This window comes from Pelmatolapia mariae, linkage group LG18, assembly GCF_036321145.2.
Source record: "Pelmatolapia mariae isolate MD_Pm_ZW linkage group LG18, Pm_UMD_F_2, whole genome shotgun sequence".
Classification (NCBI taxonomy): Eukaryota; Metazoa; Chordata; class Actinopteri; order Cichliformes; family Cichlidae; genus Pelmatolapia; species Pelmatolapia mariae.
The window spans coordinates 11,975,972-11,994,362 of NC_086243.1; the positions used below are offsets into that span (position 1 = coordinate 11,975,972).

The following is an 18,391-nucleotide window of genomic DNA, read 5'->3' on the forward strand; positions in this document are numbered from 1 at the left end:
TGCTTAGTTGGTACCAAGGGCCATAAAAGTGTGCCAGCCGGCCTGAACCATTGAAATAATGCAGGATGGATCCATGCTTTCGTGCTATTTATGCCAAATTGTGACCCTACCATCTGAATTTTGCTGCAGAATAATCAGACCAGACAACATTTCTCCAATCTTCTATTGTCCAGTTTTGGACAACAGGCCATTCTCTATGAACCCTAGATTTTGCTTAAAAATCCGAGTAGATCAGCAGTTTCTGAATCACTCAGACCAGCCTGCCTGACATCAACAACCACACCACAGTCAAAGTCACTTAAATCACTATTCATTCCTTATTCTATTGTCCAGGTTGACCTTTAACAGGCTGCTTTGACCATGGCTACATGTCTAATTGCACTAATAAGACATGGCTGATTAGAGGCTTGCAATAACAAGCAAAGGATCAAATATTGGCATTTACTTCTTCTCCAAAGGCCTGCTTGTTTATTGAAGTGTTTTTAAGGGCAGTGGAATCCAGTTAAGTCTCTGTGGTGCTCCCAAATCAATATGAAGCATCACTCAGTACATCTAAAGGTTACCACAGCATCAGCTGCCACATGTTTGGGGAGCTTCAAAGCCCTCTTCTTGTAGCTGAGGTGGATTTCTTTAAGTCAGGTGCAGGTCTGATGTGAAGAGGAATACAGGAGCCGGGGGGTCTAATTGAGGCTTTAAGCCACACCTGACATTTAAAATAATAATTTTAAAAAACCTTTTAATCCCAGAAAATATGAAGTACAACAAGACATATAACCCTTCACAGGTAGAAAAATAATAAGACTGGACCAGAAGAAAGCTTGTGATTGATTCATACATTTATTCATTATCATGTACAAATTGTATTTCGGTGGTACAAAGCTGTTGTAAGACTCCAGTGCTCACCCTCTTGTTGTCTTTATTGCAGTAAAAAAGGGAAATACCAGCATGATCAAGAGTCAAGAGGTACTTTGGCAAATATAAATTATGTGTTAAGAAGGCAAGCAGACATCTCGAGCAATGTAATATGACGGGGTAAGACGGCGCAAAAACATCAATGAGTGCCTTCCATCAGCACTCATGAAAAAAAAAAAAGAATAAAAATCCATAAAAATATTTCATTTTAAACAACAAACGCTAAAAACACAGACAGAAGAAGAGCCTTGATTTTCTTCCTTTCTTGATTATTACACCAACTCCAAGGTACAGACCCACAGTATGTATGGCTATTGTGAGGGTGGGTGTGAGTGTCTGTGCTTATGTATGAGATGAACTGTATTTTACATATGCATGTATACTGTAAAAGTTTAAGTCTGCAAATGCGTGTACACATTCCATGTCATATCTGTGAACTGTAACCACTGCTTCTACCTCTGACTGGAGTAAACAAAACAGGTTTGGGAGGGCGGGCAAACAATTTGATAACGTTTGGTAGAAACCATCGTGGCTGTAGAAATTAAGATGTGAGTGAGCAATGAGTCAGACTGACACAGCCTGCAAACATTTCTTCACAAGTCTTTGTTCGGCTTTCTGGGTGGGACACCACATGTCATGCACGTAAACCTTTCTCCAGACTGTACATCATGGGGGTGAAGGGGGCGTGAAGAAGACTGGGAGAGCAATTGAGTAACAGAACAAGACAGAGAGGAGGAAATGTAATGCAGAAGTAAGACGAATAGTTGGTTGGGAGGAAAGGAGCTGGTGGCTGCTGGGTGTCTGATGTGTTTCTTGCTGACGGGGTAAACAGCTAGAAATGGGCTGGGGTGGGGAGGTCATGGAGAATACAGGTGGGCGGACAGTTGGGAGGGGTAAAAGAAGGAAGAGGGGAATTTGACTTCACTTGTCCCCTTGTTGTCTGATTTTAGAGGTATTGTTGTAGAAAGTGCAGCAGCATTATCTCGTAGTGCTCTCCAGACTCAGGGCAGCGGATACTGTGCCGCTCGTTGGGGTAGACCTTTAAAAATTAAAACAGAGCAATCAACCAACATCAGCAAATTAATTTATAAATTAATACACATGCTCTTTGTGTGTGTAACCACTCATATCTAATCTAGAAAATATCTTTTTTGCCTTCGAAGCCGCTGATGACCTTCTTTACAAAGGTTGTTTTTGTAGCCTAGAATGCACCTGCTGTTGCTAGGTTACACAAACCATCTCCCTAATCCATATATAACTGGGCCATGAGGGACAGACAAGCTCCGTTTAACCTTTACCCGTGTTGATGTTGACACTGTGAAACTCAACACTTCTTGATTTTGATTGGTTGGTGACAGAGAAGTGGTTCAAGAGTTAACTTGTATTTCCAAATGAAAGCACTGTGAGCGCAGCAGGAAAAAGAAGCTGCTTTGCATGATCGCACTGAACGCTATCGATCCAAAGTGTCACAGGATTTGTATAGAACACAGAGGCTGTCATTATGGAAACAGCTGCCCGCTGACACTAAAGGTTCAAAATGCAAAACAACAGTCCTATTCCTAATATATAATCCAACTACTGTATTATGTTAACTGAAGTTAATTTATTGAACTATAAATAAGTGATACAAGCAAAATCCTGTGAAAACTAAGATGGCCCTTAGCAGTAAAAGTGCACTTTCTTCTATGTTTCTGGAAGCATGATCTGATATCCAAGTGTTGGTGATGTTATATTATCACCATATAGGCTATATTATCATAATAATAATGGTGGTCCAGGATCAGCACTGCATCTGACCAGTGACGTTGTTCGAGCATTCACTATCACTAACAAACCAACATGAGTGATCAACTGCAGCACTGATCCTGGACAACATGATTGTGATAATACTGGAACAACATAAACATACACACACACACACACACACACACACACACACACACACACACACACACACACACACGTATTATGCTCTTAAGATATAAAACAAACCTGAAGCTGGTAGGGCTTTCCAGCCCGGATTATCTGTGACACTAGAAAATTGGTGTGGAAAAAGTGTACATTCTCATCCAGAAAGCCGTGGAGAATAAGCAAACGGTTGGGCCTGAAGAAGAGAGTCACGATGTGATTAGTTAAACTGCAGTAAATATGTGTTCTGAGAACAGTAAAAACATGTTCCCAACATTACAAATGTTTTAAGTGGCACAAAGAGATTTATAGAATGATTACACAAATGCAGTTGTAAAAAACTTTTACTTTCACTTTCAGTACGACGTTTTTAAGGTCATCACTAGAACCCTAAAAAGTGAGGTTCCGTCAGGATGCAATCTTAACTTTTGCAGAACTTATTTTACATACAAAAAAATCATAATAATAATCCACAGCTTTTGACTTAAAGGAAGACCCTGCTACTGAAACATCAATAACTCAACGTTCCTCAGCTAATGAAAATGATCCAAGTAGCCCAAGGACACAAAGGCAAGGTGTGGCATGCACAAGCACGAGTTCAAGAGTTTAAATGTTTTAAGATTCATATTTTAAGGTGTTTCATAAGAATGAGACAGAAGAAACTGATTTTTTAAGAAGTGTTTGAACTGTCAGTTGCGCACAGGAATCGGACTGACCAAATGTGAAGCACATTTAACAAAAATATAACATTAAAGATCCTACAATCGTTATTAAAATGCAGAGACAATATTAGAAACTGCAGAGAATGTGCATTTTGATTTAAAAAATTCAAATACCTCATAAACTCTTGTTAACTTAAATAAGAGTGTGTGTGTACTGACTCGCTAGGGAGCTTGTCCACATGCAGCGCCACAGATCCCTCCTCGTAGCCCTGTTGGTTGTTCTCAGGCACATCCATGTAACGCTCTGTGTAGCCTGTGTCATAGGCCATCCACACAGTCACTGGGGCACCTGCAATAGCCAGCTGTCAGGGATGGAAAAGTAATAACATTAAAAGAAAAAGAATTCATCTTAATCCGGAAAGAAGTCACTTTGCAGGAGAGTAATTGTTTAGGCTTACTGTGTGTGTGTTATAACAGAATTATTAATGGTATATTCTGATGTCATTGTTTTACATCTGATATGCACGCATGTCACAAGAAAAATCTTTAGCATAGCGATGTATCTGCACACATCTCTACTTAATAAAGACTAATGGCTAACACACTCCAAGACAGACACCATGTGGATGCAACTGGCAACTGCACCACAAATTAAGTTATGAGCAATAAGCAAACAGAGAATTAAGAAAAGATTTCTCCATTTTATATTGCATTAAATAACAAATGCCTGCATGTTTTGGGCTAAAGGCAAAAGTTTAATATGGTTTTAACAATAAACGCCAGCTTAAGGGTAAACAGGCAGTCCAACCTTAAAGATATTGGGTCGCTGGATGAGGCCCATGAGAGAAAGGAAACCTCCATAGGACCAGCCATGGATGGCAACACGGCTCAGGTCCACAAAGTTAAACTTCTCTGCTACATACTGCAGCCCTTCCACCTGGTCTTCAATCTCTACTTGACCCTGGAGAGGCAAACAGAGTTATTTCGGCTGGAGCTTTCACATCACATCTATTTCTTTAATGATACTGGATTATTATTTGTATGTGTCAAACTTTACCATTTTGTTTTTCAGTGCTCCTTCAAATTCAAGGCCCCTCTGACAAGAACCCCTCCCATCAATGACAACCACAGCATAGCCGAGAGAAGCCAGCGTGTTCAGGCGGAGGTATTTCATGCCCTTAAAAGAGTTGTTAACCAACTGCACCTACATATACAAAGACATAATCACGTTCATAGAAACATTTTGTTTACACAGTAATAGACTTTCAGAGCAGCATTTATTAGCCACAAAGGGAAGGCAGCAATGATTAGATCTTATGTAACAAAGCCGTATGATTACACAGTTAGAAGTAAGATGGATAAGATGCAGCTACAAACCTGTGGGCCTCCGTAGACAAAGAGAACAGTGGGGTGTTTCCGCCCAGACTGCAGGTTGTGAGGCTTGTATACCATCCCATAAAGCTGGAAGCCTGACTTCCCCGGAAAGTCAAAAATCTCAGGTGGATTGTAATCTCCCGGACAACCTGGATGACATCAACAAGCAGTCACTAGGTTATGCATACGCATACAAGGTTTTATGTCAAAAAAATGTAAATTGTGAAATGACTGGTTCTCTTATAAAATGCTTTTTTACTCAAAGTGCTTCATACAACATGCCTGAGAACCCTTTGTCAACAAATGTTACAGCAGAAAAAACCTCAGCACTCTAAAACATATTACAGAACTAAATGATTGATTGGGAATAAAAAAAGAAACGTTTTAGTGTTTAAGGTTACTGATACTCTTGAACCTGTACTATATTCCCCAGCTGGACTCTGCTGCAGGTTTATTTTTCATTCACATTTTAACTCTCTGCTCAGCCAGATTTTTACAGCTTCAAAACATTGTTTCAGTTAAAAGCACAATCATGACAAGCAACTCTGTAGGAGCAACTGCAATGGGGTGGCGGTTAATAGGGATTTATGTTTTAGTGGGAAATCTACACCTCTACTACAACCCCCCCCCGCCCCCCCCCTGAATTCCACCACATAACCTGATGTTCACCTCTCTAGAAATTTAACTACAGATTGCATCGACTGTGATTGGCCTGTTCGTGCATTGTGCATGTTCGGCTACTTTGAGTTAGTATATTGATTGTTATTCTCTAAGTGGCTAAATACAAGGAAACATAATTCTAACATCAATGTAAGGACTCTCAAATGTCAGCAAATTTCAGGAGGGAGATTGCAGAATTTATCGGAATGGACGTGAAGGAAGAAAAAAAACAAAACCAACAAACAAACAAATAAAATGCTGTCTACCGTCTGGCGCCACACATAAAACACCAAGATACGGCCACAAGGTAATTACACATAATGCACCTGCACAAGTATAAATGCTAGCAACGATGTCGGCCACTAGATAGTTTACACCGTCTGCAAAAATTCACTGCAAAAGTCTAAATCAAGACTTCTGCTTCAATTCCTACTCTTCCAACAAAGCACAAACTGTTCAAGCTGACACCCATATAATGAAAACTACATTAACTAATGGTGTAGTGCTAAAAAAAATGTATATAGAGCAATTTTCAATCCATTGTGATGGTTTGGTCCATGATAAGTAGTTTGAATTAAAGAGGTTAATAAACTTAAAGCCTTAAATTTGCATTCGGGAGTTCCAAGGCTCCCAGAAACCGAAGAAATGTGATGATGTTTAGGATCTTCTCCTGATATGAACATTCACACTTGGACAGACTATCCTCTGCACAAAACTATACTGACACAGAGACGCTTTGTTTTGTTTAATGCCAGACTTGTAATTTTTTAACTGTAAGAGAGGTTTTAAAAAAAAAGGCAACAACATGTGAAAACCAAATTTATCAAATCCTTTGAGAGATTTTAAAACAATGACTCTTGGCTGACTTTTCCTTTAGTAATGCAAAATGTCAAACAAGTACTTTTTGTTGGAACTAACCACTTATAGACAGAGGAATGCAGTTGCTCTTGGATACTATCTCAGTGTACACACTGCTGACAAGCAGTGCCTCTCCGTCTTTAGTATGAGCGATGTTACATGGTCTTTTTTACATCAGGCTCTGTTTACCTGGCGATTCCATCATGCTGGCCCAGAACTCAGGAACCATGTGCAACGGGTCACCTTCTGAGCCAGTCAGCTTGTAGACGTGAACACAGGGAGGAGTACTCACGTTGCTGTAGTGGCTGACAAAAAAGTCAAAGTTCTGCAAGAAGAGAGAAGAGAAAGAGATGCCTTATAAAGAAAGGGAAGGAAATAAAAGGCAAGAGGGATGCAAAGTTGTATCACTAACTACAACAAAGCCCGACATGAGACACTATCAAGTATGCTGTCAACACTCTCTTTAAACACTTCCCTCAAGCAGTGCTTTATTTCTCACTGCTCTTAAGCAGGCAGTTTCTCTCTTTACTTAAACCTTCTCTATATCCTCTATTAGCTGTACTTAATCTGGACTGGTCTTGTTTCCCCAGGTGTAAGACAACAACACTTATATTTATTTATTTATTTTTCATATATTTGAAATTTAATTCTGGCACAGACTGAAGTATTTGTTCCCACCAGAACTACTCAAAACAGTAAAATATGTTAAAGCAACTCAACTGTTGAGCAACATGTCAAAAACACAGGTGGATAAACAGCTGGATTACTGAAATTTGCACACAGAGTTAGGCAAACAGGTACGTGCACAAATAAATGATAGTACCTGACTAACAGAGCAGCTATGAGAGAAGCCAGGCTTAGTTAGTCTGACCACATCTCCAGGTGACTCATAGCTGACCACGTAAAGATGATGCTCCAGAGGAGTGTCTCTGGTGCCCTGGAAATACACCAACTTTGTTGCCTCATTGACCCAGATCTAGCAAAGCCAACATTAGAGAACATTTGAAGGTGAATGAAAACAGCAGCTCTCAGCAAAAATACAGCAATGGTCTTTTCAGATGCCATAAAGTAGTCCATGACAAACCTAAATAAAGCCACTGAAACATCTTTGTTTCAAAATATTTTAGAAAAGCTGACACCTAGTCAGCATTGGTGCTGAACTCCAGAATACAAAATACAGAAAATACAGAAAATGTACAGTTCAAACAAACATGTATATTTGACTGTTCTAGTGATTTTTTAAAGGCAGCATCAGGTTAACTTGTCATCTTTCAGCTTCAGTAGCATTTGAGAGTGTTTGCATCCATACTATGCACAATGTCGACATGTTTAGACATGTTTTTTGTCCATCTGTTTTACTCAGACTGAAAACAAAAAAAGGCCTGAAACAAGCAAAAATTGAAATTGACTCCAGCAGAAGCCTGACAGAAAATCTCCAGGGAAATACCAAATGTCAGTTGATGTGGATCTGTTGTCAACTTCAGGCACTGCAGCACCAGTCTTTTTATAAACACCCTAAAATTAGGATTTAGAATCAGCACTCCAAATTCATGATCATTACTTGAGATTAAAAGTGAGAACTGCCCAAATATTTTCTTACTGAGTTCACCTGTATCTCTCATAGGTGTGATTTTTTTTTCTTTTGTATTTGGCACTCACCTTGGAGCCATGTCTTGCCAATACTTCCCATTCCCCACAGGTCAATGTAACCTCTTCTTTGATTGCACATTTAAAGTCTCCTGGAGGACAAAAAAGTAAAAATCAACATTCTATAATGTAAACGCTAACAGCCGAGTCTAAAGACAAAAATAATATCAGCCTAAAAAATCTGATTATCTCATTTCAAATCAATGCAGAGGCATCTCCTAGTTTCTTACCCTCTAGGTGCTGGTATTCCTCTATCCAACGGTAGCAGCCTGGCTGTAACTGGGATGTGATTTTATACAGATGGCTGAAACCTGTTTTAGACTCATTTACCCAAATGAAAGTAAACTCATCTTCTGTTGTTTGAATAAAGGGATAGAATATATCGTGAACCTGCAGAAAGAAAGAAAGCGTCATAATTAGAATTTATAAATGTACTTAATCAGTTTATTTTAAAGGTAGCCATAGAGAGCTGTGAGAAAACATTTACATTTATCCAGACGTCAGTGGTTTCTTCATAGATTATGTAAGGCTGCGTGTTAGTGGGCACAGCCTCCAGACTCTCCTGTCTTAGAGCTGGATCATCTGTCACTGGGATGAAGAGGGCGGGTGGCAGTAGAACAAGTTGCAGTTTCCTCTGACTGCGGTCTAACAGCACTGCCCAACCACTACAACAGAGAGCAGACAACGATCAAAAGACTGATTTGTATGGAAAGATGAGCAATCGTGAATGAAAAATAGTTCCCTCCAGTATAACTTCTGTAAAAACTAACGAGATTATCGTGTACGTCCATAGGTCCCAAACTGATGCCACAATTTTAAAAGGTTCTCAATCAGACAGTTTCTTATGCTGGTTTATTCTGAGAGTGGCAGAATTTTGCAACACTCACTATTTGCCGTCACTCGTCCATCCTACTCTGGCGATGTATTCTGTCCCAGGAAACAAGGAGTTAAAGGGGGCGACCAGTTCTTTGTCGTGTGTGCTCACTATCTGTAAATACACATACACATGCATACGCACACGTGAGATAAAGATCATGCTAAAGAATGAAGATGCTAAAGCACGTAGAAAAAAAGTGAAGAAAAGGAAGTGAGACACTTGCTCTTCCTTGATGATCTGTCTTGATCTCTGCCAGTTTAAGTGTAGACTGGGGATTTTTGCTACCTGTAAATAAGAGATTAGAAAAAAATACAAGTTGTAGAAATGTGTGTGTGTGTTTTCACTACTCTAAATTCTTGTGTGTACATTGTGCAAACCTGTACTGACCTGTGCGAGGATATCTGTATGCATCTGCTTTCCGCTCCTCAAGTGCTGGAGATGGAACATGAATAATTTCTACCTCTGTCTCATCCACCTCTTCATACAGAAGGTACACTGTTTTACCTCCATTAGGGTCTGACGGGAGAAAAACAATTAATACAATTTATCCAAAGAAACAGAACCTATAACATGGGCTGTAAGTAATGTTCCTTAAGCACATGAATTGCTTTTGTTAGTAATAGCCGTTGAGCCGAGAACCTACTCGGCTCAACTCGACGCAGCTCGATTCAACTCAGTTTCTGAAGTTTTCCATTACAAATGAGTGCCACCTAATGTACATGGGGTCGTTATAGCAATGCAGCTGAAAGTTCAGCGACATTATTTGTATGCAACACGAACACCATAACAATAGAGGGCGTCGAGGTGATGGTACACCTGCTGCTCAGTGTATGCCTTTTTGTCAGGCTCGGGGACCACAATGTTGATTTCTGTGCAGCCTTTTCTCTCATTGCCAGGTTTAAAAAATGGCAGCTTTGATTTTTGTGAAGGAGACACTCTCATGACTCATCAAGTGACGCCACTGACTAGCCAATTGGTCGCATACAGTCTGATGACATCACATTTTTTGGATCAGATCTCAGGTCACTTGGAATCCTGGCCAAGCGGGTACTAAAAAGTACCTGGTACCAGGTACTACCACCTAGTAGAAAACCCTAAAAACTGAGTCGAGCCGAGCTGAGCTGGTACTATTGGAAAAGGACATACTGCTGACCTTCTACTGCTGTGGGGCTCCACCAGTAGCCAGTGAAACGGTCAAACTCTTCCTGGATGACAAAAGTTGCTACACCCGCAGACTTGGGGTCCTCCTTAACATTATCTAAACCTGGAAGAAATTGAATAAATTAGCAAATGGGTTCAAATCCAAATGCCATATTCATATGCCTAAACACAAAACTGAACATGTGGTATCTCAAAGTTGTTTTCTCTCTGCGCTACAAAATGAAATTGGATGAGAAAAAACAGGGAAGATGAAGTGCCAAAACAAGACACACACTAATAGTATGAAATTTGTAAAGCTCACTCAATAAAAATACTGCTTAAATAAAAAAAACTGAGTCTTCAGACCTTTATGGCAGTACGTGAGTCGCCTTTCCTCGCCTGTCTTAATGTTGGCTATCCACAAGTCATTGTTGTTGATAAAGGCTATAAAGTCTGGATCTCCGGGGCAGATCTTGGGGTCCATACGGGTCCCTGAGCACTGGGTCTTGATCTCCATAGGCTTTACAGGAGCTGACTGCTAAAACCAACAAAAACAGTCTTAGTCAAAAGGAAATTGAATGTTACGTGGACAGAGCGAGAGCCTTATGAAAACATTAACCTGATTCATGAAAAAAAATTCGGAAGTTTAGAAGAAAGACATTAGGACAATCAAAAAGAGTTCTGTAAACTAAGTTAACTCAGTCTGTAACATCTGCTGACTTGAAATACTTGAGTTGTAAAGAGAAGCTCAAATAACAGCTTGAGATTGTTGGTCTGCATAGCCAAGTAAATGACAGCAAGTACAGACCACCCATATGGATGCACGTGGTTATTTTCAGTGACTCAGACCAGTTCATGATTTTGTAAAGTGACTCAACGCATTCGAGCTATTGCAATTTCTCCTACCAGTGAGGATGTTGTTGTATGTTTATACAAATCTCATTTATCTATTATTTAACCAGTTTGTTTATTCTTTTTATCTTGTTAAACCCATCATCAAGATTCAGCAGCAGCATCATGCACTCCAAAACCTCTTCAAATACAGGGTCTAAGGAGATCCCTGTTCCTTCAAGCAGGTTAAAAAGCTGCATTAAAATTATAAAAGGGGGAGAAAGACCTGAAGTGCACCTCTGACAAACAGTAAAAACAATCTCAATGAATCTTAATCCAAGGTCCAAACCGAGTTTTACAGCTTTTACTATTGATAGGCATCTAAAAAATGTTAACTCTCCCAAGATTTGTAGTCGATACACCTATGGTATCAATTTGAAACTCCTATATCGCCTTTTTTTTTGAGTTATTGCATTCACAAACTCAGGTGTTCCATTGCTTGCCTGTCTGTCCACCAGGCAGGGTGATAGCACCCCATCAGCCTTTTAGAGCTGATGGGTAAAAACTGAGCTATACTGTCGAAATTACTTATATTAAGATGTCGGAGGGATTTAATGTGCAGTTACACTTCTTTACACTGACAGAAAGGGGAGTTTCAGTTTTATGGCCCACTTAAGAGCAAAGTGGCCCACAACACAAAGTCAGTCTAACATTCCTGCTCTAGCTATTAATCACACAAACACATGAAATGTAATAACTTATAACATGGAAACACTATTCACTGACTGTTTGTCTGGAAGAAACTCTGACAGGAGACTCACAGATAGAGATCATCTCTACCTTGCAGGTATTCTTTGGTATCCCTCTAATTGAACGGCTACACAGTATTTACAGGTTTATGAGCCAAAGTAATGTATTTAACATAACAGTGTCGTTACACAGCTGTACTGATCCATTCTTTAATCAAGAGAATCTAAGAATTGCAAAAAATTGAGCAGCTGTACTCACGATGAAACCATTGTTGCCACCGTCTTGACAGTAGAATAGGCTATTACTAGCCTGGAAGAGGAACAGTCCAGTCTGGGAATGGTAGTCATAGGACGTAATACCAAAAGCTCCCAAACGTTTACGCTCTCTCAGCAACTCCTCCTCTCGAGAATATGCCCCCTGGTGCGGCGTAGCCTTAGAGCAACAACAGGAAAACATATGGATAAGATTTGAATTTACCAAAGGGATTTTTAGAGGTTTGCTGTGTAAACCTGTGCATATGCAACGGTACATATATGTAAATATTAGGGCTGGGTATCGTCACTGATTTCTAGAATCGATTCGATTCCAATTCACAAGGTCCCGAATCGATTCGATCCACGATTCGATTCGAATCAGGGAAATTTTGCCTCAGACAGTCAGAAATATTATAATTCAGATCATGCATCAGTACATTTCCATATTTTTATATCTATAGAAAGAAAGCTGACACTTGCGAGACTTTATCAAAGGTGTAAGCATCACAGCAGATGCCTTTGTGTCAAAGTAGCTGAGGATAAAACACAGAAAAACATGAAGGTGATTTTCCTGGCCTGGGATTTTATAAAAATATTCTGCAGTAGATCAAAAACGAAAGAAAACCATTAATCAACATATGAACATTACCTGATGCTGCTGAAGTGAAGCAGAGCAAAGTTACAGAGGTTTTATTAGAGACACAGCTAAGCGTTTTGCAATTTTGCATAATTTTAAAAAGTTTAAATTTGTTCAGTAGACTATTGAACGGCAGAAATGAGACTTTTTTTTCGGAAGTAAGTAAAAGGAAAAAAAAACAGCGGCAGTGTTATATATATATATACATACATACACATACATCTATATATATATATATTTATATGTAACATAATAAATGAGAAACACATGATTGAACCACCTTCATCTGCCCCATCATCCCTTCATAGTGGTTGGATAGTATTTTGGACTTCAATAACAACATACTGGGTAGTTTGGTAGTGGCACAGCACAAACAGAGAGGAGAGAGGAGAGATGGGGAATTCACCTGGAAGTGATCCAGCATCTGTTTCCATGACAACACTAAGAGGGCCTCTTTCCGAATCTTCTTGGGGATTTCTGAGTAGAGTAATGAGTTCTCTCTGCTTCCATAAGGCATTCCTGGTAAGCACAAAGAAAAGCAACAAAGGCAGTGTCAACAAGAAACAACAGGCATTTCACCGTGACTCTTTTAGTATCATGAGGCAATCATCCTCTGCTGCCTTGAGCAGAAAAGCATGACCGAGGTCAACTGAAAGGAGTACAGTTGAGAAAAAGACAGAAATTACCAATTACAAGCTGATACTGGGCATTTTTGTGCGGCTTACCGAGGTAGTAGAGCCGGTGGGAGTGGGGTCCATTTTCATCATTTTTCTGCACGAACTGGAAGTCATGGGGAGCCTTGTTGGCAATCATGCCTGAGTACTTCCTGCTACAGTGGATAATATCTCGCAGGCCCTCCCAAGAGTGTTTCTCCACAAAGAACTGAGATGGCACGTCCTCCATTTCCACCACCTCTGCATTATCCGAAAGGCCGTCCACAGCCGTCATGCTCACAGTCACACAGCTGCACGTTGACATTACAAAGAACTGATAAGTGGTGCGGAAACCAAGGCACACCTACACAAGGCCATTCATTTATTGGAACTGGTTTAAATATTATTCATCCATTTTTTTAAGCAAGGCAGAGAGATTACATGAACACTGTACCTTGTCCAAATGCCCTCTTTATTATCACAAAGTTTAACCTTCTTGACTCTATGCATTCACTGGTTAACACGTGTGACAGCAGATCTGTAACCAATAGAAGAAGTACAGATGTAATGTTAAAAAATTGTAAATAGAGTTAGTTAGCAAACTTGGAATTTGGGTAATCAATTCTTTATAACAAAAGCTAGACACAGTCAAGAAATCTGTCTGCACCAGGCTGTTCTTGTCCCATTACATTGAGCCACAGTGCATAACACAAATACAGAAAGTGGGCCCCAAACAGAGGGGAGAATGTATCCTTTATTAAGACTTCAAAGGATACTTGCATACTGCAGTGTCCACTAAAGATGTGAAATCCCCTGAACGATTTTTATATGCAAGTCTATGGTCGCACAAAAGCAGCTGACACATCTACAACTCAGCTTCAGGTGAAACACAGGATTTAGAGTATAGCCCACATTTCTGCCTTTATAATCTCTGTTTAGTGAGAGATTATATGACGCAAACACCTGTGTGGGGGGATACTGTCTAAACAACCGAGATGCTTTTCTGATGCTACTCCTTTGGTAATTATAGTTGACTAATCTAATATTATGGTGAGGCCACTTACATCTGTGTTTAACAAACTCGCAATCAAAACACCAACCAGCATGTACCACAGAATTCGTATAGACGGCCCTAAATAGCGAATTCAACAATAATTTGTTAATCCTCATGTACGAATTAGCCATACCGTAAATCTTCACTTGGATGAAGAACATCTGTAACGTTATTACCGTATGTCTAGTCCTTGTAATCCTCCTATTAGCAATTAAAATTTAACTTAACGTGGCCTCGGTCTCACTAAACACGTTAAAATTACAGGGACCTATGTGCCAGTTGTAAAATAATATACGGAAAGAGCCCATTTGAGTCAGGTAGATACATGACAGCGTTTAAAGGCTTAATATTAAGGATGGGAAATTAGTAGAGTGAAATGGTAAAATAATAATAATACCGGTGCCGCTGATGGTAACAGTTAAGGTTAGCTCGCCTACAATAGATCTTTGTTCTTGATTTGCAACAACTCACTCACGCCGGGAAAAACACCGGCAAATTTATTTGAGCGAACATTTCAAACTCCGCCGATGTTACTTACATCCTGAGGTGAACAACAAAACCCCCAAGATTTTAAAAACAGGCAGCAAAAGACAGTTATTAAATCGTGTTTGCCTTCGCTGCCTTTTGACAGGACTGTTCCCCTCTGTCATTCTCGCTCTGAAGCTAACTAGCTAGCTGCCGTTAACCGGGCTGGAAGCTAGGTTGCCACAAGCTAGCGGTGTCTGGTTTTCAATAAAAACAGACTCTGTGAAAGAAGTTAAAATTTAAACCAACACTCACCAATTCGGCCACTGTTTCTTTACCCGGCTTACAAACCTTATTAGCTCGATGTCAATAAACAGTTTTTGAGACCGCTAGAGCTTGTATCCATGGCCCAGAATGGCCACACTCAAATTGCAGCTGGCTCTGAGATTCAAGAGGCGGAACATTCGTACTGGTGGAGTACAAACCCGGTGCTTTTTTCAGCCGCACCGCTGTTGCTGCTCTGGTTTCAGCGGCGGCAGGAACTTTGTGGTCAGTATTACAACTGCTCACCTTATTTGAGCATGAACAGCGCCCCAGGTCAGGCGATGATGCCTGATGTGAAGAGCTTCAAGATGAAGCACAGACCATGTCAGAAAGGCTGAAAGCCGTTAATTGTGCAAGTCACCAGTGATTTTGACGTGCATATCGTCTTTTGTTTTGTAAAGAAATGTTACATTTCAAGGACTTCGACCATTTTTTCAGCATAAATCAAAATTCAAACAAAGCACCTTATCTTGGAGTCTTGCATTTACGAGGTATCTCACCATGCCATCTTTAAAATATGCATTCAATTTTCATTTTGACCCATAATGTAAAAGAAAATCAACACAATCATGTTGTGTGGAGCACCCAATTTTTTATTTATACAAATAATACAGCCATTCTACTTCAGAGGGATGAAACGAGAAGAGTGTGTGGCTCCAATACCAGGGCGACCGTGCTTCACTGGCTTGTAGGTGATGGAGAACTCTCCCAAGTAGTGACCACACATCTCAGGCTGTGGAGAGAGGACAAACAACAACATGTTAAGTACGGGGCAATAGAATTTTATGTGACAGAGCTCGGTAGGAATTCTTTTATACAGGATATGCAAGATTCACTAACGTAATGTATGATTCAAACTACTTTTGGCTGCCCCCTTCTTTAAAAGGTGGATGCCCTTCCTGGCAACCCCAAAGAGATGTGGGCCTACTCCCTGGATCAACACAGGAACCTTTGCTTGTCAGTGTAAACCTGTACACTTTGGAGCCACTAAATAACATATGACTTGGTCACTACCAAAATAGGGAAGCTTGGAGGCATGCAGGATCTGTGCACATTGAAGCTGGCGTGCTTAAGAGGTTTTACAACACCTGATTATTATGCATCATCCTGCATTCATAATCAAGCACAATGGGTGATTTGGCTCATAGCATATTTTACTGTCAACTTAAAAATTGATGTGATTTTTTTTTTTTTAATTTAACTGGACAATATGTCCAGCAGGTCTAAAAATATGTCGTATACTGCAGTAGATTATGGATCACAGTGTACTCAATGTCAAGCAGTGACTTCAGGAAAACTAGCTTATAAGAAATACATTCTTGGAAAACTGATAAAGACCCCTTACATTTTTTTAACCAACTAAGACGTCCCATATTTTCTTGCAATTTAGTGTATCTGTATTTTCCCAGTGTACTAATTATGAGCCATGTTGAATCACTTTGACAACCATGGTCAGATGTAGCTACAGTTCCACATTACATTTTACTTACATTTGATAAAAATGCTCCGTGAGCCACTTGAGCTGAAAGTCTATTTTTAGAGGGCAATGAGTGAAAACTGAATGAGGTTGTAAATGGGCAAAAGGTCAATTTATTTGGTCATGTATACCTGCTGGACCAATGCACACTTTAGTTTGGGGCCTTTGTTTTTCCCAAAAATAAATGATCATGGCCTATATGATCAGTTTTATTGGATGGGTGCGCTGATTTAGTTCAATGGCAGAAGTAAAGCCAGCCCAGCTTTTCAAACTGTGCCAATTACCAGACTGACATCTCACCTTGATTTCAACCTGGTTGAAAGTCTTGCCATTGTACACTCCAACCATAGACCCAACCATCTCAGGCAGGATGATCATGTCCCTCAGGTGGGTCTTCACCACCTCTGGTTTCTCCATGGGAGGAGCCTCCTTCTTTGCCTTGCGCAGGCGCTTAAGGAGAGTCTGCTGCTTGCGACGCAGGCCACGGTTCAGCCTCCTCCTCTGGCGGGCGCAGTACAGCTGCATCAGCTGCTCACTAGAGGCAGGACATAGAGGAAAACAATTTAAATCAATTCTCCAATTCCCAGATGCAAGTAAGAGAAGGAATCACATGTCCATACACAAACTATTCAATGCTGTCAGACACATAGAGGTAAAAAAAAAAAAAAAAAAAAAAAAAAATGGCTGCCAATATTAGACAAGTAAATTCTAGTTTCAGTGTCCAGTCTCAAGCCTGTTTATTCAGTTTTGACCTGCAAGCGTCAGAGTTGAATAAATCACCTTAAAAATTGGACAATTTTATTTTCAGTGAGTCAGTATTATCACTTATAAACACCTCTGTTGTCACAGTAAGACACTCACAAATTACATTATGTCAGGATGTGCAGTAGTAGTACAGTAACTCTAGTTGACTGAATGACATCACCAGTGACCGTCTCAGTTGTGTCACTTACTAGGACATGTCCAGAAGCTGGTCCAGGTCCACACCTCTGTATGTGAACTTCCTGAAGGTACGCTTCTTCTTGATCTCGGTATCCGCCTGGAAGAAACGGGATCACCCCAGTGAGTATGTAGCTTAGCATTTTACACTGATGCTTCAGAATTTAACAGGCGTCACTCATTTTCACCATTAAACGTCAATAGGTCGGTTTAATAATCCATGCACAACCAACTGCAGTAATATTATAATGATTATTTTATTTCAGCTACTGCTACGGGTAACGCTCTACCACCGGGTTAGCTTAGCCATAGCTCCGGCTAGTACGGAGGCTGTAAACACAGTTTAATCTTTCATTTTGAGCAACGATTTTCTACTGGATGGTAATAAAAACTGTGGAACTAGTCGATGACACAGTCAGCTGTTCAAATCAACAACTTTAGAGCCCCGATGCATACAGATTGTAGTCTGACTAGCTGCGAGACGGCACAAACACCTACCATCTTGCCTGATGTTCCGGGGGGAAAAGAACGGCCCGAAGTCTCGCAAGCCCAGATATCGCGCGATTTCTGGCAAACATCCGGTGATGTCTTCCGGGCGTTGATCTCCTCTGTGAACAGCAGGTGGCGCAGCTGCAGAGTTACTGCAGTTTGTGTCCAGTGTCAGATTTCAACCAACGTGTCCTGTTTTCATTACTGTCTGTGTTACCACAGATATGGCAGGGTTAGTTCTGCTTTTTAGGAGGAGAGAAGAGTTACACAAACAAAAACATTACAGGAAAGTAGTGAGCAGACAGATCTTCGCAGAAAGGCAGTAAAAGTGTTCCGAAATTCTTTAAGTCAGATGAAGTATTTTCAGTTCATACGGTGTCCCAATTGGCCTCAAATCTTATGAGGCCATTTCATTTAAATAACTAAAACTCCTCACATTTATCTCATGACTACATAGGTCTAGGTCGGAAACCCCGGGAC

General features: G+C 40.3%; 2 protein-coding genes across 3 annotated transcripts; both read right to left on the minus strand.

The window, feature by feature from the left end:
* Positions 1-818: 818 nt before the first annotated feature.
* LOC134617201 (dipeptidyl peptidase 9-like) lies at positions 819-15,133 on the minus strand. 2 transcript variants are annotated; one of them, XM_063462403.1, is made up of 21 exons: positions 14,998-15,133; positions 13,618-13,701; positions 13,236-13,474; positions 12,917-13,029; positions 11,878-12,051; positions 10,405-10,573; positions 10,052-10,162; positions 9,286-9,414; positions 9,122-9,183; positions 8,909-9,009; positions 8,509-8,686; positions 8,252-8,411; positions 8,034-8,113; positions 7,198-7,350; positions 6,564-6,699; positions 4,860-5,005; positions 4,540-4,686; positions 4,291-4,443; positions 3,702-3,844; positions 2,905-3,016; positions 819-1,951 (listed from the first exon to the last, which is right to left on the minus strand). In XM_063462403.1, exons 2-21 carry the CDS (start codon positions 13,671-13,673, stop codon positions 1,859-1,861), a joined length of 2,655 nt encoding a protein of 884 aa, XP_063318473.1. In that variant the 5' UTR covers positions 13,674-13,701; positions 14,998-15,133; the 3' UTR covers positions 819-1,858. The 2 variants fall into 2 exon arrangements, with proteins under 2 accessions (XP_063318473.1, XP_063318472.1); XM_063462402.1 differs by having other exon boundaries at positions 10,405-10,576.
* A 445-nt stretch (positions 15,134-15,578) lies between these two features.
* Positions 15,579-18,014, minus strand: rps15 (ribosomal protein S15). Its single transcript, XM_063461880.1, has 4 exons — positions 17,921-18,014; positions 17,437-17,522; positions 16,784-17,018; positions 15,579-15,739 (listed from the first exon to the last, which is right to left on the minus strand). The coding sequence occupies exons 1-4, from the start codon at positions 17,921-17,923 to the stop codon at positions 15,626-15,628; spliced, it is 438 nt and encodes a 145-aa protein (XP_063317950.1). The 5' UTR covers positions 17,924-18,014; the 3' UTR covers positions 15,579-15,625.
* Between the last annotated feature and the right edge of the window lie 377 nt (positions 18,015-18,391).

Coding starts and splice junctions, on each gene's coding strand:
- rps15 (XM_063461880.1), bottom strand. Junction 17,019..17,436: donor CAGCTTCTGGACATGTCCTA/GTAAGTGACACA, acceptor TCCTGCCTCTAG/TGAGCAGCTGATGCAGCTGT. Junction 15,740..16,783: donor TCAACCAGGTTGAAATCAAG/GTGAGATGTCAG, acceptor CTCTCTCCACAG/CCTGAGATGTGTGGTCACTA.
- LOC134617201 (XM_063462402.1), bottom strand. CDS start 13,673: ATGCATAGAGTCAAGAAGGTTAAACTTTGTGATAATAAAGAGGGCATT. Junction 13,030..13,235: donor CCACCGGCTCTACTACCTCG/GTAAGCCGCACA, acceptor TGTGCTTACCAG/GAATGCCTTATGGAAGCAGA. Junction 8,412..8,508: donor CCACTGACGTCTGGATAAAT/GTAAATGTTTTC, acceptor TTCTTTCTGCAG/GTTCACGATATATTCTATCC.